Source organism: Hyalella azteca, unplaced genomic scaffold (assembly GCF_000764305.2).
Source record: "Hyalella azteca isolate HAZT.00-mixed unplaced genomic scaffold, Hazt_2.0.2 contig9283, whole genome shotgun sequence".
NCBI classification, from domain to species: domain Eukaryota; kingdom Metazoa; phylum Arthropoda; class Malacostraca; order Amphipoda; family Hyalellidae; genus Hyalella; species Hyalella azteca.
The window spans coordinates 94,734-118,165 of record NW_025939357.1 but is presented as its reverse complement, the minus strand read 5'-3'; the positions used below and the strand labels follow the sequence as shown (position 1 = coordinate 118,165).

Here is a 23,432-nt window from a genome sequence, read left to right as displayed (position 1 = left end):
AGTCCGAGTCGCCGTTGTATTTGAGACAAACGGCGCTCTGCATGCGACAAAGAATTCTGTAAAAATGTAAAGATTTAGCTTCAACTTTTTCTAAAAAAAATTGTTGTAAAGATTTTGCATTTAACTTTTTTCTCCGTAATTGTAACCACAATCAATTCAGAAGCTCGCTTCATGCCAGTTGTTCAGTTGCAAGGTTTTCTTAGATGTAATCGATAAACCGTAATTGAAAAGTAGCACGGCTTTCAACTGTACCTCGCAAAACTATAGAGCTCTGGTTTCTGGAGTCTTTTTCAGAAAATTTCATCAGCCGCAACGCCCTAGTATTCGTTCTCTATTACAGCGTCATTGTTAGAATGGGTTCGTGAGAGTCTCGGTGGAGACTCGCGAATAGTGGTTCGTGTACGGTAAGGAGGCAGATTCACGGAACTGTGTGAGCGTATTAGCACTGATGAAATTTCATCCCTGGAAATTAAACGTTACTACTTAAAAGGTCCTAGACAGTTGACACATCTCGACGAATTCTAATAATATGATTTATCTTATTTACGCGCAGCAACCGCATAAAAATCTCCAAATTTATTCGAATCGACAAAAATTTGTCATTGCAAAAGATAATAGGAAGAGCCGTTCAAGTTAAAAGTTAACTTGAAAGCAGTTAACATTGAAAATTTGAAAAATTTAACATTGCTTGGAAACGTTGCAGTCACCAGTTTACCAGTTAAGAGACAATCCTGAATTGCAAAACAGAAAATCCTAAAAGAAAATGCTGTCCAAAATGTTATTTCACGGACGAACATTCAACCGTCAGAAATTCGTTTGGACGTTAACAAAAAACGACAGACGTCGTAAGCTGTTCTACTTAACAGCTATGACGTTCCTACTTCTCACCTACGTCATACTTGGCTTTCCGTTACGTTATAGCAACAAGCCTAACTCACTTAAAACTGTCACTCCGTACGACGAGCTCAGCTGCGGCTGTATGAGGTCAGTGAACTATAAGGGTGCATGTGCTACAGCTTCTTGTGAGTGAGTGAGGTCAGTGATGAGAGGCGCGGGTTCGATCCCAGCTCTGTGCGCCAGTTTCTGGTCAGAATCGGCGAGGAGGCCGGGCGGTTAAACACAGCAGAATTGTAGCAGTGCGTTGCGAGTTCGAGACCGCAACAAGCTGTGAATGTTCTGCGATGTTAAGAATCGGCGACAGGCCCACGGCCTAATAAACGCTGAAACCGCTATTATTATTATTATTATGCTTGGAGTAATTAGTAAGTAATTTTCGACTTCGCTTTTTCAACGAGTCGAACGATATTCGTAGCTAGTAGATCAAAAAGCAGGTTGCCAAGAGATATATTTCAACATATTCGGTAGAGATAATTTCAACATATTCGGTAGAGATAATTTCAACATATATTTGTAGTGATTATTACCATATGATATCATTTCATTAGATTTTACGCACGTTCGCGTTGGACACCGTCGCTGTGTGGTGCCGCAGCGTCTGCCCGCGGTCGGGGCCAGAAGGTGGTCTCGTTCAGCGTGTATGGTCCGTACCGTACGGAGCTGCACTACAAGAAATACTGGCGTCAAATTGAAGACAGAATCAAAGACGTCTCCACGAGATATCCAGGTATCAAGATTCTATTTGAAAGCTAAGCTTCTAATAATTTTTCAATTGACAAGAAATTTCAAGAAGCCCTTCCATTTGCAATAATGGGTTGAAAAATCGTTTGAAATTTTAGCGAGCAGCTATGCAGATGGTTATATATGCACATGATAGTGCCCCTAATTTTCGATTTCAAAAGAACCTAGCATGCCGGGCCCAACACAGAATTACATAACCCAATCATTGTCTAACAGCGCATTGTTATGTGCTTCATTAGATAATAATTTTTATTAATTTAAGTTTTCACACATAACTACACTAACCTATATAGAAAATACCTGTAACGTCCAGTGCACATGCATTATTCTAGTCAAGAATAGGTTATGACTAGCCACTGCAATCTGGAGTTAGGTCTAGATCGCTAATAAAAGATTAGGTCTGGATCCCTAAATAAAACGCATTTCAGAAATTTGCAAAAAAAAAAACACCAACAAAAATGCCCGCTACAAAATTCGTACTGTTGTTTGCAAAGAAGTGATCTCGTCAATGAATTTCAGCTGCTTGAAATAAAAATATTTATTAATTTTTCAAAGAAATATTCATGCATCTCTGACGCTTTCAAGTTCTTCACATTTTGTCAATTGAAACTACAGTATAAAACACTGCACAAAGTTCATGCGAGCTTGTATTATTTATTTATTTTTTTAATTCTTTATGGCTGCTGCACGAGTATGGCTTTTATTTTGTTGCGTGAAATATTATGAAATCCAGATCTTATCAATGAAAATGCATATGGAATTCATCATCGATTTTGTCATTATTAATGCCAAGTAATGTTCAAATGATGATATTCATGCACACATTGCGATTAATTTCATTTAAATTCCATGACAGGTTGGATCATGCGTCTATATCACAACATTACTGCTGCAGAAAAAGAGCAACATGAACTTTTATGTCGGCTTTATTGTCAGTACTCGAACTTCGACCTCTGTAATGCAGAAAAAATATATCCGGTAGACAAGAAGGTCGATAACTACGTCAAGAAAAGCTTCTTGGTCTCGCCGGCAATGCTTGCTGGCTCGAGCACTGAAGCTGTTCAGTCGAGCTCAACTTACTCTGCAGTGGCTGATGCTGAAATCTCTTTATTAGATCCCAAATCTAGTCAAGCTTCAGCTGAAGTACATGGAAGTACACAAACCAAACCTCATGAAGTAAGTACATCCCCAATGGTTCTAAATATAATCGGGAAAATTATGGATGAACGCATTCATCAAGGCAAAGAGCCCAAGCTTAGCTATGGTAAGCTTTTGGTGCCAACAATGTGGCGTTTTTTACCAATGGCTGACCCAAGTGTGTCGGAGTTTTTAGTGAGGGACATCGACTCGACTATCCTCCCTCGAGAGGTCGACGCCGTCACACAGTGGCTCCTTAACACCACTGCGATGGTGCATGTCATGCGGGACCATCCCAGCCACAACGGAGTCATATTAGCAGGTCTGTTTATTCTTTAGAATAAGTTTAGACTAGCCTCACGGGTAATAATTTAGTCGGAAAAGTTTGAAATATTGCCAACAGACTTTAACGGTGACCTGATCCGTAACCGAACTACATTAAATAATTTTTAGGTAAATTGTTCCAGCCAACGTCAAATTATCGACTGATATTCAACTAAATTTACGGTCATTATAAAAATATCAGAACTATACAAAAATAATCATCATAATATTTCACTATTTTTACGATGGTTTGCGGGGTGAATAGGAATGTGGGGCGGGTCAAGGGAGCGCGGTGCTGACCTCCTGGAGGAGTTGTTCGTCAAGATGGTGCGCTGGCCGCCCCGGCAGCTCTGGGACTACGACCAGCGCCTCCTGCAGCGCGTCGTGTGGCCGGAGATAAAAGATTCTGTGGTGAGGCAATCAAAAGACTAGGGTAGTCGAGTCAAGGAATGTCTCGAGGTGAAGTTGTCTTTGCACTGAAGAAATAGTCCCATGGCCTGTTGCCGATTCTTGAACTTTTCGTGACTTGATTCAAAAGGGATCCGACCTTTGGAACCCGATCTTTCCATAACTGACGATTGATTGAGATAGCTTAGCTTTTTTCTTTAATTGTCAATCTCCCTGATTATGTTCGTGCATTGACAAAAAAATTTCATATGGTGAACTATACCAGATGACTGTGTATTGAATGAATGAAATTTTTCAATTTTATTGATGTGATTAAACGAACTCTTAACATTTGTATAAAAATTGTTGTTGGCATTCACTATGAATTCGAAATAAATTGATTCGATGAATTTTTCTCCACAGGCTATCCACGACTCATATTTCTGCAGGGCGAAGTTATTCATGGCGAACCACAGGAGTCTTGCGTTCCCAAGTCGAAGACAAGGCAAAGACTTCGTCAGCTGGGGCGTGCTGAGGGACGAAGAGAAGAAGGGTATAGTGCCTTGTCCGAAGGCGTGCAGACCTCACAACCACAAAGACTGGACGTTTTGTTGACATTGGGACATTATTAGAGACATTAAGACATCATTGTAAATTTCGCACATCGTAAAATCGTTGCGCAAGCAAACTTCAAATGCATCTGGAATTCAGAAAGCAAAAAAGTAATAATAATGATAATCTAATTTATTTATAAAATAAGTAAAATAAAAAATTACCAGATTTCATTTGGAGATTCCATAGACCCTTTATCCTATCATCAGTTGTTTACGTTATGGATAAAATTATAGTTAAAAGTTGATATTAATTTACTTTGATGAAATAGTTTCCTAAATTTGATAATGAATGAGAAAGTTGAGTAATACCTCTTATAATCAATTTCAATCGAAAAAAGTCGAGGTTTTTGTCAAAAATGTTCAGAAATTTTGAAGCCTACATTTTTAAGCAGAAAAATTCTGAGCTATAATTATGAAATCCAACGCATTTTGGCGTACAGCCGTGAAGCAGAGTGAGGTTGAATTTATGTGAAGCGGATGTCGAATTTATGCGAAGTCATAACGTAGTTAACTGATAGTATTGTGAAATGGTGTCAGCGTTGATTGGGCTTTCTGACCTGTGCCTCATTCTTAACATCGCAGAATATTAACAGCTTGTTGCGTATTTCGACCACGCAACTCACTGCTCCTGTGCTTAATGTGAGTTCTTTTGCCACCTCACCGATTTGACTAGAACTGTCGTGTCGCACGTAGCTATGATCGAACCGACAGCTCCTGCTCCAATTTCGGTACTTGAACTGCAACCACTGGGCCACCCCAGATGCGAGCTACGCATCATGATTACCTACGTTGGTTGAAGAGTGCTATTTGCGCATTCGCGTGCGCCGGTTTATAAAATAGATAACATTTTTAACATATAACATTTCTCCAAACTAACTGGTGGACTCGGCAGCTTAATCAGCGCAAAAACGTGCTTTGCGCGAAAGCGCCAGTACATAGCCTTGTCAATTTTACGTTTATTTGCCTGGAATTTCTTATACTCCTTATTAAAATGCACTTCTGTCAGGTGCCGTTGATTAGTAGTTCTGTCGTTGATATAAACGTTTAATACAAGTTTCTATCATTTAATTTATCATTCTTTTTTATAATTTGATTTGAAGGCTTCGGGTATGCAGATTGCAGGTACGTAGCACACCTCGCAGCCTGAGCACAACTGGGGTTCTGGACACTTCACTTCAGTTACAGATCTCTTTACTTCTTAGCACTTCCAGCAGCCAGTGTGTCAGTAAATTGTGAAAAGAAAAAAAAAATAAAATTAGGAAATGTAGAACATTCACAGCCTGGTCACCATATTGTAGCTAAGCAAATATTGACCAAGAAGACGGATGGCAGCAGTGCGTCTTCTCCTTGGGGCATCACCACCTCCAAGAGCTGAGGAAAGCTCCCACGGATGAGACATAGAATAGCGGTTTCAGCGTTTATTAGGCCGTAGGCCTGTCGCCGATTCTTAACATCACAGAACTTTCACAGCATTTTGAGGTCTGGAACTCGCAACTCACTGCTACAATTCTGCTGTGCTTAACCGCCCGGCCTCCTCGCCGATTCTGACCATAAACAACCGCACAGAGCTGGGATCAAACCCGCGCGTCTCTGCTCCAATCTTGGTACTCTGAACTTTAATTAATTAATTAACCACTAGGCCACCAGCGTTTAAAGTTCAACCACATGGCCTCCAGTTTTATGCGGAATTCCCTTCGTTGGTTGATGAACAGCGTACAGTGCAGGATGAGGTGTCTGATTGTGCCCTCTACATTGCGTACTGGACAATTACTGTACTTGAATCTGGCCAGATGAGCGTTAACACCAGCATGCCCCAGGCGCAGACTAATTTATCGTTGAAATTTTGTTGTTATGGCAGACAAAAATTGAATAAATTCTAAGTTTCAATATGATTATTATTTGCTATCAGAAGTGAAGATATTCGGTTAATAAATGCTTTAAAAAATATTTTGTTTGAGAGAATAACCATCTGCTTGCATGTCGCAATTTGGGGTATTTTAAACAAAAAACAGGGGTAATTTTGAAATCAGCATCTTCAGTTTGAATTTCGGGCGGTATTTCCGAAATGTTTTGGCGCTAGGTTTGGTTGATTTTACTCCTTCAAAACTGAGGTAAATACACTGGTTTATTGACTAATCGGTTTACCACTTATCAGAAAAATTTTACGATCCCTTTTTTGATAGTTTCAACTGTAATATCTCTAGTTTGTGTATAAATAAAGTAAAAATTGAATTCATCATGATCCAAGTTCTATCAGTCGTTTCGAGCTAAAAACCGCCATGTAAACTGTAAACGTTCTAAAAAAATTCTTCCTGTTCTTAGATTTAGAATTTAGTCAGTGCACCCTCAACTTTTTACTATAAAATTATATTATAAGACTGGTGTCTGGTAGTTCATAAATTGTAAGTTGATGCTATAAAAATCTCAGTTATATTAATTGACAGTTTCAATTGTAAGATTGTAGCTAGCTAAGTGCCAACTGCCAAACCAGATATTTTTTATAATCAGTTCATTTTCAATTTCCCAATTTACTCATTATGATTCATAACCCACGGCCACTGGTTAGAAAATTCTTCATATTTCATATATCCTGCCTAAATCTGAAATACTGAGCTGAATTTTCTAATAGCCATAGGTAAAAGCAATTGTTTCTTCAGCAATTTTTGAAATTGTGGACAAAAATGTGCTGCTTATATCATTTCTTATTTAAGAAATTTGCTGGTAGTCCAGCATTGCCAATCATTAGGGTAAACGCGGTATATTCCGACACGACACATTAAGGACGCATCGAGAAATGAAAAACTATAAAAAAATAACCGTATGCGTTACTTGAGTTCTGTTTGCTTTATGTGACTTGCAAAACACTGTACTACTACTACGCGCCAGCGACGATGAAACGTCACAAAATGTTGCCATATTTATTTAAAAGCCTTTAGAATGCAAACCTACCAAATCCCTATATTCCGACACTGTGTGTGGCAATATTCGGCACGTGGTGAGGCGTATTCCGTCCGAGCTTCAAAGTCTACTGATACGTAATGCCGTCATCCACGTGTTCGAATTCCGTTTGCTGTGTGAGCTGTATTGGAATACAACACGGCTTTGAATTAGAACACTAATGAATATTGAACACTACTTAATTACGCTTTTAATTAACAACTATTAAGCTTTTAATTAAGCAAATTTAAATTTTTGTACATAGCTTTATTCACAGACGTATTTAAAAGTCTCAAACCATAATATTCTTCCTATACAAACAGTTATTCACTATTTGGTAGAGCAAGGTCAACTGTCAAATTTGACACATTTTTTAATGATCTCACTGGGTAGCATGCATTGTCTCTCTTTGGATCTCAATATTTTCCTGCTAAATGGCCAAGACCTAGTGTTTTGGCAGTAGTTCGACACGCAAATGTATGACGTCACCATTTCAACCATCAACGAATGCATAGAACTAAAACAAAGCTTAATATAAAGGAAAAACTAGAGAGGTGACGGAATGACCCACGATGTCGGAATATACCGCGTTTACCCTAACCATAATATTACAGTGTGTAAGTACTGCACTTAGTGCACTATTACAGTTTGGTTACGGACTTACAGTAGTATGGCATTAACCCTATTATGGTAGTTTTAAACAAGTGTATTGAAGGACAGATTCTTGAATAATTGAATAGATTCTGAGATAGAAGCTACATTCCATTCTTATATATAAATGGGGGTTTATAAAAAACCTATCAAATCCATTCATTCATCATTGTCATTCAATTTGGAATATATGGATGACAACTTTCCCTTTGTTCCTAAGATGCTCATTTTTACTGGCTACTGCTGTAGTCTCCCAGACACAACACCTTAATGACCAAACAATTTTTCTTTATTGTAGAGTCAACCATTACATAACATCTATGGGCTATCAGATCAGCAATAAAAAAAGTTTTGGCTGCCCTCCCTGATATTCTGGCTGAAGCATGTCACTAAATGTCTGAAGTTTGAAATTTCATGGTATGATAGATCCTGAGCTACAAGATTTTGTACCCACCTGAATTAAATGATTTTAGAGCAGTGAAAGTTCAGTAAAAATAGGATTTTTTTCACGCTTGCTACCATCAATGACACTTGCATTGCCATGTATCAGATACTGCACCTCACTTGCCTCTTGTCTCTAAAAACTACAATAATGGACAGAAATACAAATTGCAGTCTTCAACTACACCATAATAATTATGAATGGTTGCATATTATTTCTATTTCCCAAGCTGCGACTAGAACTATTCTACCATTTGTGGAGCTGCAAATTTCCTGCTAGATGAATTATCTCCTCTCTATTTCTTAACAAAAATGCCTGAATGAGCCAAAAAATTCCCAAGTTATTGAAAATACGACCCTCTTAGGCCATTAAATCTCTGCAATAAGTAAAAATTACATGGTCTTGACTATAAAACTGTTTTAATGTTACATGAATGATGTTGATGTATTGTTTAATAAATATATAGAACACTTCTATCAATATCTGTCTTAAATCTTAATCTCTTAATCTATCTTAAGTGCTAAGATAACTTGAGTGGCATTGATGTTAAAGCTTTCTTGCCATTTTGGAGCTGTAAGATTCCTGCTATTTAAATTAGCTCCTATTTAATTGTGAATAAACTGCCTGCTTGGCTGCAAGATTTTCAATTTACCAACATTTGACTTTATATCTTCAATATTTCAGTGAAAGTTTGATTTTTCAATATAAACAAAGATCCAGTTTCATATTTTTTGACCCAGTATATATGCCATGTATATACATATTGCATATTGTGACAATATATATACCTGTTCAAATATATTATAGTGGCCATGAATGATGCACAAGTTGCCACTAGTTTTCTCATTCACTTAACTTGAATGCCTCTATTGAAAATTGAATGAAATACTGATGAAATATATAATCTATGATTTTTGAAAAATGTATTGAGTAGTGTGCATTGTGTAGTGAAGATGGAGGTCTTCCATCTTAATGAAAGCATATGATATGGCTATTTTTTATTATCAAAATGTTTAATTGATGATAATGAGCTGTTGATGACTCGAGTGATAGTATATCGGATAAATTTTAAATCCTTTTTCTTTCACAGGTGTGTTGTACTGATGTGGTACAACAGGAAACCACACATCAAAGATCAACAAAATGGCTGACTTGAGCTCTGAAAATCCTGACTACTGTGTCAAAATGTGCTCTGGTAAAAATGCTTATGGGAACAACTTGGCTGATGTCAACCATCTACAAATTCCTGAGATTAATGTTGACATGGGATATGAAAGTAATCTTGGTGAATTGTTATTCACACCAATAGATTCTTCAGCTGGCTCCATTCAGGAATGCTTGTCAATTCAAGACAATTCTAAAAATACAATTGAACATTGTAACCATCAAAATAACACTGATCTCAAAAAGACCATGAATCAAATTGGGCAAAAATTTTATCCCAAACACCAAGGTGTTTTCACCAAAAGAAATCCTATGTCATCCACTCTTAGAAACAATCATCCTGTTCAATGGACTCCTTTGGCCACACATAATAGTGATTTCAATAGACCTTCTAGCACCATGAGTCTCAGACCAAGAATCTTAACATGGACCTCAACCCCCCTTAACATTGCTGTCTCTAGTCGGGAGAGGCAATCATCTCTCAGTTCTTCTGGCTATGAAAGTGGCACTAGTTTTGATAGTGCTTCTAATTCAAGTTTGTTAGAAATAAAACCAGCATCAGACACTGAGAATGCTCTTCTTGAACATGAGAATGAGAGTTTAAAAGAAGCAATTCCTTGTGAAAGTGAGAGCCTGTTGATGCATCAGCAGATGCCACGGTCATGGTCTCATGATGACTTGGTTTCTTCAACACAGCTGTCAGAAGGCAAGATTCAGTGCCATGAGGTACCAATATACCATGACATGAGGAAGGTTGAAACTCCTTTCACAAAGTTCTTGTATCATTTATCTGATAGTAAGACTTCTGGGAAAATAAATTGTAATTTAAATTACTTGGAGAAATCTACTGCTACAGAAAATGCCCTAAGATTGAAGAAACTTTCTTCCAGTTCTGTTCCTATCGGTTTAGATAAACCTTGCAAAGTTCCCAATGTATTATCAAAGTATTCTCTTGATATCACTTACAAAGATTCTTTTAAGTTTGACTCTCCTGTGGAACGTTCCGCTAAACATGCAAAATTGTCTACATCCTCACCTGACGTGTTGCCTCTGAAAAAGTCTGTGGCATCATACAAAGATGATTGTGTTGGACAACAGAAAAAATGTGACTCGAGTGAATTGTCTCCAAACAATGAATTTGAGGAGCAGATTGATTTATGTTCCTTTCTAAAACCCTTTGACAAATCTTACATTCCTCGAGCTTTTACACTTGCTGCTCATGAAACTGAAGCAAAGATCTCAGATGGCACTGTTGTGCAAAAAGCATTGACTGAGGCTTTAAAAGCAAAAAGAAGACTTACATTGGATGATACTGTAATCAAGGAAACAGATGAAAAGAAACAGCACTTGGTAGCTGTATCTGCTCCACCTGAAACAAAAAGTCAGCCAAGCGCACTTAATGTATCATCTAAACAAGTACTCCTTCCTGAATTATCTCAAAATTGTGGAACAAATTTTAAAGGTGAAAACACTGCATCACTTCAGAAGCCAGTTCTCAATGAACCCCAAACATCTTCAAAGATAACAGCTCCTGCAAAAACATCGTGGCAATATGACCAAGAATCTGGTCCTGCTGGGTTGTCTGGATTTGAATTCATTCACCATCTGGCTAGAGTTGAAGCTGACCGAATGCAAACAAGCAATATTTTACTATCACTATTAAACAAAGCCACATTCATCCTGCCTCAAGTTCTGCTACAGCTGACCCCTGAGGACATCCTTTCATTCAGTCAAGTCAACAAGCAATGCCGAAAAATTGTTAACGAGTCTCAAATTTTATCAACCATGGTTAAGAATTTTAAACATAAACGATTTGTTGCTGTCTCATCTATTGGGAAGGTGAGGAAATGTTTTCATGATATATAGTTGATTAGTAGTTTTCAACAAAATGTGTTCAAATCATTACTTTATTGTCAAATTGTGCTGTCAACTTGTTACCCAACTTATGTGTGATTTACAAATGAAATATATGCTATAAGAGATTAAAGGGTTTCTATTATTTTTCAGGAGAATCTTGTGCATCGTGGTAAAAATTTCCTCTCTGACCCTGGCATGTCTCGACGAGCCTTAGGAGCTGTTAATTATCCTGCCAGAAGTCTTGTGTCACTCTATGTTCCACCTGCAAGATCAAATTTGCTACAGGATAACAGCAACAACGCAGACACACTAAACTCGCAGCCTAATCCACTTGTGCAACCTCATCCTGATCGAGATAATTTGGCGCCTGTGTGGCAAGAACGTGCACTTACAAGCAACAATCATATTACTGCCAAAACAAAGCCATGCCAGCAGAGTAGAAACAATTCCGAAATGAGGAAAGATGACGTCATAGAGGAGAGTTTGACTATTAAAATGACAAATTGTCCGAGTGCAAGTTGCTCAGTAGGTGAGCAACTTGACAACGCTGTTGTTGAGCAGCACATCACTAGCCCCCCACGAAGAATATTGGGTGCTATTCAGTGTGCTGTTTCATCTATTCAGGCTGCTGTCTCGCCCAAGAAACGCTCACCAAATAAACTTGCTCCTGATAAAAATGTGGTAAATTTTAAAAAATTATGTACATCTATTTTGAAATAATTTTTATAGTTTTGTTGTATTTCAGAATTATCACTTTGACTTTTATTTACTGTTCTCTGTGTATTAAATTTATCAAATTATTGAGGGTATATCACTTTTAATTCATACTGTGTGAAATTTGTTTGTTTTTTCACTATGAAATCATGTACCTATAGTATTATATACTAAGTACTACTTTTTTGTTATTACAAAATTATAACTTCAATTTTGTAAAAACATTGTTTTAGCCTGAGGATGCTGAGCCATATATTAAAGTGCAATTTGTCTTCACAGGGAAACGATGGAGTCTCTGGTGGCGATGTCACAAAGATCAATGAAAGTCACAACAAAAAAGACTCGGCAAACAACAGCGGTGGATTTCCTCTGTTGCGCAAGTGTAACATGCTCAACCATGCTATTAAAACGCTAGTTGACAGGTCACAGTCTACTAATAACCTCATGAATGCTGGCTCTGTAATTTCTTTGAACAAAGTTGACCACATTATCTCCTGCGATGCGAGCCCGGTGAAGTCTCTTAAGACTACAGCCAAACAGTCCAAGGCTTTAAAGAAACAGTTGAGGAGGTTATAACTATCATGTTCGATCTCCCTTATAACGTAATGCATGTTCTCTAAGGTAAAGATAGTGTATTTTACCAAACATTTTTACTTTCTGAATGATGCCGCCTCTCTTCCATTCCTGTCCATTTATTTTAAACCTCTACTACCCTAATTTAGTATTAAGTGGCAATGTTGATTTTCTCACACATTTAGTATGATTTTATTCAATTCTTTTGTATGGGAAAATAAAGGTCATGCACAAAAACTCAAAAAGTGTTATTTGTGGGAACAATATTTTATTGCTGCTCTTAATCGCTGGAAGCTTTATTTTGAAAATGCTTTCAAATCTTCATTATCAAAATGCAATGCTTGTCCAAAATGTTGCTGATGCCAACACTTGCTTAAACTTTGTGATATGCAACATCATAAAAATAATTGATGCAAAGCTCGGCTGGATTTAAAAGTTTTAAATATTCCAATCAAAAGAAATGTCAGTTATTATTTTTTTCCATCTTTTTTCAAGTTTGCACAAACTAGTTCAAATATGTCTACCTGATCACCCGCTTATGCAATTCTGGTTTGAAGGATTTTCTTCCAGTTCTATGCTGATACCAGTTAATGGAAATACTTTTTCTGTTCCTACAATTTATCCTACTTTATCACATTCTTATGCTGTTCCCTCCACTCACTGATGCTGTTCCCTCCACTTACTGATGCTGTTCCCACCACTCACTGATGCTGTTCCCTCTACTCACTGATGCTGTTCCCTCCACTCACTGATGCTGTTCTCTCCACTTACTGATGCTGTTCCCTCCACTCACTGATGCTGTTCCCTCCACTCACTGGTGCTGTTCCCTCCACTCATTGGTGCTGTTCCCTCCACTCACTGATGCTGTTCCCTCCACTCACTGATGCTGTTCTCTCCACTTACTGATGCTGTTCCCTCCACTCACTGATGCAGAGAATAAGAAGTTTGCCCTGGCTTCGCCTGCCTGGTCGGTGCTGCCCCGACGTCTGTCTCGGCGTGCATAATGCTGTACAAAAGCCATTACCTGATACCTTACCTAGTGCCTTAGCATATTGTGTATTCACGAAAACATTGTACCTGATGTTAAGCATTCATGGTTATACTTGCCCTATTAATCCTGTTTTTTAGGCTAGTACATTTCGCCGTCATGGGCTGCGAGAATAGATGCTGTTATTCAACTGCTTGAAGAGAATAATCTGTAGAGAGACGATGTTATTGAAGAATGTTTTGAAAGGCAAGGATTCTAACATTTTAATTGATATGCGCCACCAAACAAATTTTTTTGAAAAGTTGAATGCACTAATGCTGTATAAATGATCACACTTCAAAAATGCGTATCCATTTCTCTCTGGAGCCGTGGCCATGATAGATTTTTTTAATAACGCAAATGAATGAAGTTCGCGCAATTATTCACATTTGGACCTTTCGGCGAACTATCTGATTTTCAGTACCCTTGATAATAGTATTTTCAATGCAGATGGTTTGTAATACTTTATACCCTGTGAATTTTGTACCATCCTCCGACCTTGGGCTTTCTTTGCTTGATATGATCTGTGTGGTGACTGCGTAACTTCATCTTATACTTTTTATATCAAGTATTCTGAAATGAAAAGTCTTACCTGTAGTCTTGCTGGAAGACGGAATAGCGCAAATTATTAAGAACATTTAGTGTTATTCTCCCAGACGCTCGTGCTTTTTGTGTGCCACGCTGGTGACCTGTTCTCTCTTAACCCCTTGCTGTATCCTGGGTATGATGCAGGTCACCGAGAACATTTAGCGAGATCGCTTGCGATAATTTGAACAGGAAGCATTTTGTTTACTTATATCTTATAATGCATTGATTTCATCGTATTCTCAGTCTTTCAAGTAAAACTTTGCAGTGGTTTCAATGTATGCAATAAACTTATAGGAGTAAGGAAAATGATGTTTTGTGAGTAGTTTGAACAAATTATCGACTTATTCATATATGTTCAAAGGTGACGTATTTGTTCGTCCTATTTGCCGCTAGTTTTAAGTCCTAAATTTTGTAATTTGGTCTTAAAGTTTTTTGAAGCTCATAAGATGCACGTCAAGTTCAAACAGTAGTATTTATAACGCCGGCTCGTTAGTTAATTTTATAGTGAAATCCATTTACGAGATAGAATTAGGTAAAAAATTTTTACATGTTGCAGGGTTTTATTCGTGAGGGTTTCTGGTAATGTTGAATTGTTTTGAAGTCTTCAATCATTAGGTGAAAAATTTGAATCCATTCAAAAATTGTTAACATCGATCCCAGTTTTTTTTATAACGTGTCATAAAGGACATTTTGAAGCTTCTCTCATAATATATCTACGAAATTGTCACACCTACATTCCTAAGTAGATCTCTGGTTTTGTCACGTTGAGAAGTTTGTAGTGTTAGTCTTTATCAAATGGTTGCGCTCGTTTATGTCTTGTTGCTGCTTTCTTATTTTTGTCAACTTTTACTGTTTTGAGGAAGGAATAAATGATTTTTAAAAAAATTATTTAGTGTTTAATCATCTTGTATTGATTCCAACTACGAATATTTTTACACAGTTTTTAGTAAAATTCTGTGCAGTTACCCCAAGTCTAGAAAAAGGCCGGAGGAAAAGTTTATTTGTGAAGGAATGAATTATGTGTTTAATCTTCTGTGCGTTGATGCGAAAAGTTGAGAACTTCTAGATATTAATACTTTCGGGATAAAAATGGCGAAATCTGAACTGGGTTGGTAATTGAAATCTTGAAAAAGCAAACTATAGGTATAAATTGAACGCGGGATATGGAAGCGTTGTCTGAGGGGGTCGCGTTGAAGGCGTCTTGCCAGCGGTAACGCAACAGCCAAAACAGGCATGGAGTCAGCCTGAGAGCTTGAGTACCACCATGTCATGCTTAATAATACATTTACCGATAGGTGAAGCTCACTCTAGTCTCCGTAATAAAGAGCATCGGCCTGATCAACTGGCATCCTGGTGTATTCCGGCTCAAGGTATGGTTTTGATTCAATTTGAACAGAGAGAATTTTGAAATTCCGCTTCGTTGTGATGTGGTGGAAAATAATGCACACTTCAAATAGCTCGGCGAGTCTGGCTGGTAGTTCGAGTAGAATATGGAAACGCAATAACTACTGATTGTGAGTCATGGTCTATTATTGCATCGGGATCTGTCACCCGGATCTCTGTCGAGTGAAACGCTTGAAAGTAAATTCGACTCAGATGTTGATGAACATGACAACTTACGGATTGATACTATATTTATATATTCCCTTAGTTGGCATTTATAATTTGTATTACACTCCTGAACCAGCAGCTTGTAGGCTGAAATTGATCGTCAATGCGAATTCTCGACCTATTTTACTGGAATTGAAGATCGAAATGAATCGGTTTTGCAATATTAATAGTCGGCGGNGTTCGCTGAAGTGTCGGACCGGTCCGATCTGCTAGCGAGGAATAGCTTAGTTGTGGCTTACTTAGGCTTTTATAGTATTTATCTAAAGTATAGTAGCAAATTGACAGCGGACGTCAATATTTGTGGGATCCTATTGACACTGCTAAGTAAATATACAGTCAGCAGCGTAGATGAAGTCAGGTCGGAGTAGATGAAGTCAAAATACTACAATTACTGCACAGTTCGGACTCGCGGTATGAGTATTTATAACAACTTCCAACGTTTCCCTTAAACATTCCTTTTTGAATTTCATGTAGAAGACTCCATTCAGAATTCTCATCGTCGGTGCTCGTATTAATCCTTACGTTAAAAGAAGGTTACGCCTGGCGATGCGCCGTGGAGCTAGTGGGACGTCGTGAGCTGTCAGGCTCAGTCTGAGACTCAGAGTGTCCGGCATTGCGAGTTGCGACTTGCAAGTTGCAAGTTGCGAGTTGCGACTAGGGTCAGTGTGTGCTGTAGTGCCGCGGAGTGTGGAGGTTCAGCATCTAAACATCGCTAATCTGCTGTGATGCGTGACTCCATGTGACTCAATCAGGAGAATCTGACCAATAATTTTTATGGTTTTGTTGAAAAATTACCTATAAATACTTTTCCTTTGCAACTCATTAGTGTTGAAACTTGAAGAACGGTATCTTGACATTTTTGAGCGCATGCATTGCAATGATTGCATTTTTAGCTGAATATGAATTTTTGACCTAGCAAAACTAATGTAAAAATATCTAAACTACCTATTAATTGTATTAATAAGTAATAGTCATTGTTTCAAATGTTGTGCCTCACATTAGGAGCTGTTTTCCAAAACTCTTGGTTTAATTGACGTGGAAAAAAATTATCACAAGGGAGCAATCCCTTCCTTTCCCATTTGCATAATTTTCACCAAAACACTACTGTTGGCTAATCACTTGTGTCACCATCCTCCGATAGGATCATAGGGACGATGAACGTTACTAAAATTGGAAAATACTTTTTGAGGAAAATCATTTTAACAATTAAACAAAAAAGAATGTAATTCGGATGGTATTACTTAATTTTGATAAAAGTTCAGGCGAGTTGAGAACACTAGCACAACATTGGCGACTTACGTTTCATTGGTTTGACTACTTGCTAAACAATGATTAGTCGACCTAACTATGATTTTGTTGCATATCGAAATCACATGTGTTCTGCTTATCGATACTTGAAGTTATATCACCTCGAATTGGCATGATCTAATGATAATTAATTGCCTCAAGTCCAAAATTAGCTAACGTATGAACTGTCTCCGAATAAACATCTAGGAAGTAGCCTAACTTGACAGGCCGTACATTTTGTTACGTAAAATTTATTGAATTAATTATTAATTAACTTTTAACCGTTATTGTTCCTCATACATTTTTATAATAATTGCATTTATGTCAAAAAATAAATTTGCAATGATATTTAATTATCGGATAATTATTTTGAATTACATTACAGCTTTAAATTTTTTATTTGCATTGTACGAATTAGTCTACAATTACTCTCAGCCTATAACACAGGATTTAGCTGCATTCAAATTCGGTGCACCGTGAAAAAATTCTAAACTGCTTGACAAAAAACACCAATTTGGTAATTTGACGACGGGATAAAACTCATTTAAATTTGTCGATGAAGATTGCTGTGAACTTTGTGCAAAATGGCAGCACATCTCGTGGTTGCCGTGGTCATCTTCCGAGTCATCTTACCTATACTGCTCGCAATATGTAAGTATGCATCGTTGTAATCATGTCAGCATTAATGTAATACGTATCATCTTTACCGTTGTTATGGGCACGTCAGCATTAATGTAATGCGTGTCATCTTTACCGTTGTAATCATGTCAGCATTAATGTAATGCGTGTCATCTTTACCGTTGTAATGGGCACGTCAGCATTAATGTAATGCTTGTCATCGTTACCGTAATGCGTATCATTTTTACTATTGTAATGGGCACGTCAACATAAATGTAATGCGTATCATCTTTACCGTAATGCTTATCATCCACACCGTAATGCGAATCATCTTTACCGTAATGCGTATCATTTTTACCGTAATGCGTATCATTTCATATACTTCGGCCAGATTTCCTAAACTTCCTTGATGATTATTATTATTATTTTTTAATCGAATCGCACCAGAATAATTGTGCAGTTATTGCCGTATAATGGTTACAAAATAATGGCGGTATCTTTGCATTAGTTTTGAGGTGAAATTTGTTGGGCTGCGTAAAATGTTGCTTGATTTAATGTTCTGTTATTACGTATTGGATTACAACTACTCAATATATTGATAAATAAGATATATATTTTTCAATATTTTCCAAACTCTTGCATGTGATGCCATGCAATGGATGCCTGCTGTTCCTGGATTTACCTGTCCTCGAAATTATTGCATGTAAGCGTTATACGCTTGATGGACGGTACATCGATATTCTCATAGTAGTATAGCAAAAGTTGTTAATTACGGAACATGCTAACTCGAACCGCGCATTTTACTTCATACAAAGTTGTGCATTCTCCGACTTGCGCATTTTGTCATGCAGTATCTAATGGTGCGAAGTGTTCGCATCATTATACAAAAGTTTTTACGTTTCTCATGTAGTCATTTGCTTTGATGCCTTTGATGTTCGCAATCGCCTATCTGTTTATTATAATTTATTGTTACAAGTTTGGACAGTCGATGTCACATTACAACTGTAAGAACTTTTCACGACTGACAACTTTCATGTCGATCCTTCTTTCCTGTAATATTTTGTGTATCGCGCTGAAGAACTCACAATTCTTCGACCCAAATTAGTGATGGAAGTATATATTTTTATGCATATGAAATAGAAAATATGCACGCCTAAAAAATGAGCGAAATTTTTTTAACAGATTTTTTTAGTGTTAGCAACTCTGATTTATTTTTATCTTCATGTTAAAAGTATTTATCAGCCAGCTCTGATCATAAACGTGAATTTCAAGGTTTTCCTGATCGTTTCAAAGCAAAATATTTGCGACGACGTCACGACTGTTATTAAAGATTGCAAAATTAGACTAATCGGAGTCTCATCACTCGCTTTCTGGATTTTTAAACTCAAATAAGAACAAAAAATTTGCTGTTTTCGATTTACAAACATACGTAATCATTTGGTCTAACTTAGAGCATAGAAATGTCAAGCTATCTCAATTAGCATAGATATGTCAATTAAAGAGATTAAATTAAATAGAATTATTTAAAGATATATAGATATAAAGATAATTAAAACATAATTAAAGATATGCCAATTATGTTAAACCATAGATATGTCAATTAGCAGCGGTCGTGAGTTGCCGCCGCTACGCCGGATAGTTCGTGTCAGGTGGCAGGTGCCACTCAGTGGCAGTCGTGAGGTGCCGCCGCTGCGCCGGATAGTTCGTGTCAGGTGGCAGGTGCCACTCAGTGGCGGTTGCGAGGGGCCGCCGCTGCGGCGGATGGCTCGTGTCAGGTGGCAGGTGCCACTCAGTGGCAGTCGTGAGGTGCCGCCGCGACACAATAGGTGTAAACAACAAGACATAGAGATTTCCTCTACGTCACAGAATGTATAATGAGCTACGCCCAAAATAGTAATTGAAAGTAATTGTTTTTTCCTGAGCTATGTAATACGACATTGAAATGATTGTTGTCCATCGAATAATTCAAGTTACGGAACAGTATCTTGACGCGCTGTAACAAAGACACGCGGTATCTTGACGCGCTGTGACAAACACATACGGTATCTTGACGCGCTGTAACAAAGACACGCGGTATCTTGACGCGCTGTGACAAACACATACGGTATCTTGACGCGCTGTAACAAAGACACGCGGTATCTTGACGCGCTGTGACAAACACATACGGTATCTTGACGCGCTGTGACAAAGACATACGGTATCTTGACGCGCTGTAACAAAGACACGCGGTATCTTGACGCGCTGTGACAAACACACACGGTATCTTGACGCGCTGTAACAAAGACACGCGGTATCTTGNCCATCCTTATTCCCCCCTCCCTCTCCCCCCGCTGGGGTAAGGGCGTGGTCCGCGGGGAAGGTCGTTATTAGCCCCTACTTCTTTGCACCACTTCCGCTACTCCATCGTTTTCCATTCTGCTGAGTGCAAAAGTTATTCATAAATGTGCATTTCCTTTGTTAAAAAGTCATTCATAAACGTGCATTTCCTTTTTTAAGCTGCAGTGTGTAGAAATTTTGAGATTTAGGAACTTCTGATCGTGACTATTTTGCCTTATTGCAGCTCAAATAAATAATTGATTAGTTCATGGGTGTTGCGCGGAGTGTAAAAATGTAGATACATTTCTATCACTGTTATGATAACTTGCAGTAGGTACTTGAGAAGTTATCAACTTTACCTACAATTTATATGTTTAGGGGTTCGTTATATGATAAGGAACGTAAGTGAATATATGTTTCCTTAATCCGTAGAGATTTAACACCGTTTGCACTGAATTTCTTGCAGGAATTGTAGCTGTACGCGTTCTATTAATTATAATCGGTTATTAATAATTAGTGGACTGCTTCACAGCCAGAACTAACCGACATGGACATTACACACTCATACTGCGGTCATAAAGCCACTTGGATATTAAAATGTTATAATTGGACAATATTATATTCTAAATGTATTACTTGCTTTTTGATTTGACAGTATTAAAATGTTTGGTTGACTTTCACATGAGAATCGAATATAATAAAATTAACATTTATTTTAAATGAATAAGTTATAATAGTTGGGCAAAATTAGGAACAAACAACAACACAATATTGCTACAATTTTGCCTTTCAATTGCTAGTAACGCGGAACAGTTATCATATTAATTTCTTAAATAGTATGTATTATTGCTGAACTATTTATGAAACATTCGCCAAAGAATGTATTTTTCTCTTAATAAATTCGTTTGCATGTTCTTCAACAATTTCAAGCACCAAGCCAACAACAAACCTTGGAAAGTGCGGTCATTGACCAAACTCATCGACCGCATGCACGCTTTCTTTAATCTTCTTTATTTTAATATCATTTTAATATCTAGCTTAACGGTAAAGCTTATTTTATACTTTTTTCTCTCCAGACGATCATAGCTGAAAGTTGCCTTGTTCATTATTTTCATCCCCATTTTTTTATTTATACATAACAAATAATTGCTTCAAATTTTCCATTCCTTAAAACATCTGCTTATTTCCACGAAGTAATTGCCAACAATTTGTTCCAACTTTCAATTTATTTCGTAATATCTGCGTAATTTGGAACTATCTACTTGACATTATTGCATGCCATCGCAATGGCAATACTGGTTTTGCGTTGCCGATGGTCGACCTTTTTGCGTAGCACAGCTACGTCTCGCAGGTCTTGGTGAGAGCTTTGTTCATGGCGTCTCTTTGTCGACACACACGCTTTTATATTACACATAATGATAGTTAATTATGGGCCACGAACCTTTAAACATATGGGGCTTGATTTTCGTCACAAATTCATACACCGCAACTAACTGGATCATATGCGATATATGTCAGGCATCAATTTCATTTTTGACTAAGCGATAACAGCGTGGTTGTGACGTTAGACGAAATGTTATGAAAGGAAAACAGGGGCAGCTGATAACAGTTCAGATACCATATATACAGAGGAAAACACGCTTATCCTTTACTGTGGCAATGTACTTTCCTGCTTCACCCTCCCGGAGGACAACAATTTTTGAAACCTGATATATTGTGGGATGATTTGCCCTATAGGAAAATATATTCTTTTCGTATTTGAATGAGGCCCATGTGAAGCAACGCTAGTTTAGCTAGCGCGTGTTTGGGTATTTTACGCACTAGACGATCTGTTATACACAGTCGCGCTGAGATCAACAATCGCAAGCGTCTGCCAACAGTCGCATTTTTACTAAAAACTAACATGAACCTGGTCCCTGCTTTGGTCCTTTATATATTCTACGATGCTTGCTTATTGGCACTGTATTATACTTATAAAAAAGCTTTGATGAATGTGGGTAATAAATTTAATTGAAATAATTTGATTATTTACGCACGGCTTATTATCGCGTCTGGGGTTTGTGGTAGTCATAGAAAGTTTTGACAATTCCAGTTAACAAACGTCGGTAATTTACGCGCATGCGAAGAGCTGCGAGGTAGTGAAGCATTTCACTAAAACGTTCCATGCACGCAAACTATGCTCTTTTTATGCACCGACCATGGCATCTTCTTTACTATATTGTGAGTCGTATAAACGAGTTTTGAAGTAGGCTCATAAGTTGAGCCTGCATAAAAGAAATGCTCAGCTACTCATCCCGTTTGTGGAAAGTTCTTGCGTGATTCTTTGCTGCAGTTTCTTTTTTTATGTAATTAATTGGAAGACCTGCACGTGTCCAAGTTAGTGGACTCACACGTGAAGATAGGATCTCAATCATGAGTGTATCTAGAATACCGCGGGAAGAAACGATTAGATGCGAGTTCCTGGTCACATGCAAGCAGTAATAAACACAGCTACAATAAAACGACTGTCTACCATTGCTTATTATTGAGGTGATAATCATGAGGGCGGGATAGAATAACCGTCATATTTTGTTTAACATACAAATGTATAATTTTGCTAGTAGCTAAAGTGTTGCTTTCTAAATGGTAAACGTTAATCTCATATATGTTTGCCTAGTTATCATACAAGGTTATAGTTTTCGCACAACTTTTTCAAGAGGGTAAATATTGTATTGACACTTATTTATCCTATACATCCTAAATTGGCATAAGACGAACGATGCAGCTCTATTAGCAGACGGCAATCACCCCTTGCCTCTGAGTCAAGCCCAAACAAAGCGCGTAAGTGAGCAGAGTGTAACAGGAACATAAGTGAGCAGAGTGTAACAGGAGCATAAGTGAGCAGAGTGTAACAGGAACATAAGTGAGCAGAGTGTAACAGGAGCATAAGTGAGCAGAGTGTAACAGGAACATAAGTATAAGGTTGTCGTCAGCGTGCGTAATTTAGGCTGCGCTTATATGCCGTGCGTGGCGGTCGTTTGTTGAGGGCGGTGATGGATGGGCCGCCCCCTCCCCTTCCTCAGTGCGGGGGTGGACAAGGTGTCATGTGTTTTTGCCCATCCAGCCATTATATTATTATTATAATTAATATATTATTATTATATCATATTTTTAATATTATTATAAATTAATTAAGTAGAAGCGAATGCATGTTGACAATCATTTGGATTTCGATATTTTTTTTGCTGCTGGTGGTGTCCATAAGTAATGCAGGGTCGAGGAGACTTACGTGAGGTTTCATTAAAAAACAAACGCAGCGCAAGCGGTGTGCTTTTATTCACGATAGTCCTATCGAATAGAAGTGTCGGCACTGAAGACATAGGCCCATGGCCTGTTGCCGATTCTTGAACTTTTCGTGACTTGATTCACAAGGGATCCGGCCGTTGGAACCCGATCTTTCCGTAGCTGACGATTGATTGAGATAGCTGCTGGACTTATTGCCTGCTCCGTAATTTGCTAGGCATTTTAAGACTGAACATATGCTCCTGCATAGCTTCGTCTAGTCTGT

The 23,432-nt window shown here is 37.9% G+C and overlaps 3 protein-coding genes across 3 annotated transcripts in view; all 3 read left to right on the top strand.

Annotated features, from left to right (window-relative positions):
* Positions 1-297: 297 nt before the first annotated feature.
* Positions 298-4,239, top strand: LOC108678725. Its single transcript, XM_018167190.2, has 5 exons — positions 298-984; positions 1,446-1,624; positions 2,495-3,097; positions 3,365-3,510; positions 3,910-4,239. Exons 1-5 carry the CDS (start codon positions 764-766, stop codon positions 4,099-4,101), a joined length of 1,341 nt encoding a protein of 446 aa, XP_018022679.2. The 5' UTR covers positions 298-763; the 3' UTR covers positions 4,102-4,239.
* A 4,985-nt stretch (positions 4,240-9,224) lies between these two features.
* LOC108678732 lies at positions 9,225-14,941 on the top strand. Its single transcript, XM_018167197.2, has 3 exons — positions 9,225-11,133; positions 11,302-11,832; positions 12,145-14,941. Exons 1-3 carry the CDS (start codon positions 9,274-9,276, stop codon positions 12,439-12,441), a joined length of 2,688 nt encoding a protein of 895 aa, XP_018022686.1. The 5' UTR covers positions 9,225-9,273; the 3' UTR covers positions 12,442-14,941.
* Positions 14,942-17,535: 2,594 nt separating this feature from the next.
* LOC125178377 (piezo-type mechanosensitive ion channel component 2-like) overlaps positions 17,536-23,432 on the top strand; it is a 67,176-nt gene continuing 61,279 nt past the window's right edge. The window contains 1 exon segment of the mRNA XM_047881970.1: positions 17,536-17,602. Coding sequence (XP_047737926.1) covers positions 17,536-17,602 — 67 coding nt within the window.

Bases quoted from the DNA above. Each gene is read 5' to 3' on its own strand.
- LOC108678732 (XM_018167197.2), top strand. From the start codon at position 9,274: ATGGCTGACTTGAGCTCTGAAAATCCTGACTACTGTGTCAAAATGTGC. The intron at 11,134-11,301 runs GTGAGGAAATGT...ATTATTTTTCAG, and splicing joins CTGTCTCATCTATTGGGAAG to GAGAATCTTGTGCATCGTGG. The intron at 11,833-12,144 runs GTAAATTTTAAA...TTGTCTTCACAG, and splicing joins TTGCTCCTGATAAAAATGTG to GGAAACGATGGAGTCTCTGG.
- LOC108678725 (XM_018167190.2), top strand. From the start codon at position 764: ATGCTGTCCAAAATGTTATTTCACGGACGAACATTCAACCGTCAGAAA. The intron at 1,625-2,494 runs GTATCAAGATTC...ATTCCATGACAG, and splicing joins CGTCTCCACGAGATATCCAG to GTTGGATCATGCGTCTATAT. The intron at 3,511-3,909 runs GTGAGGCAATCA...TTTTCTCCACAG, and splicing joins CGGAGATAAAAGATTCTGTG to GCTATCCACGACTCATATTT.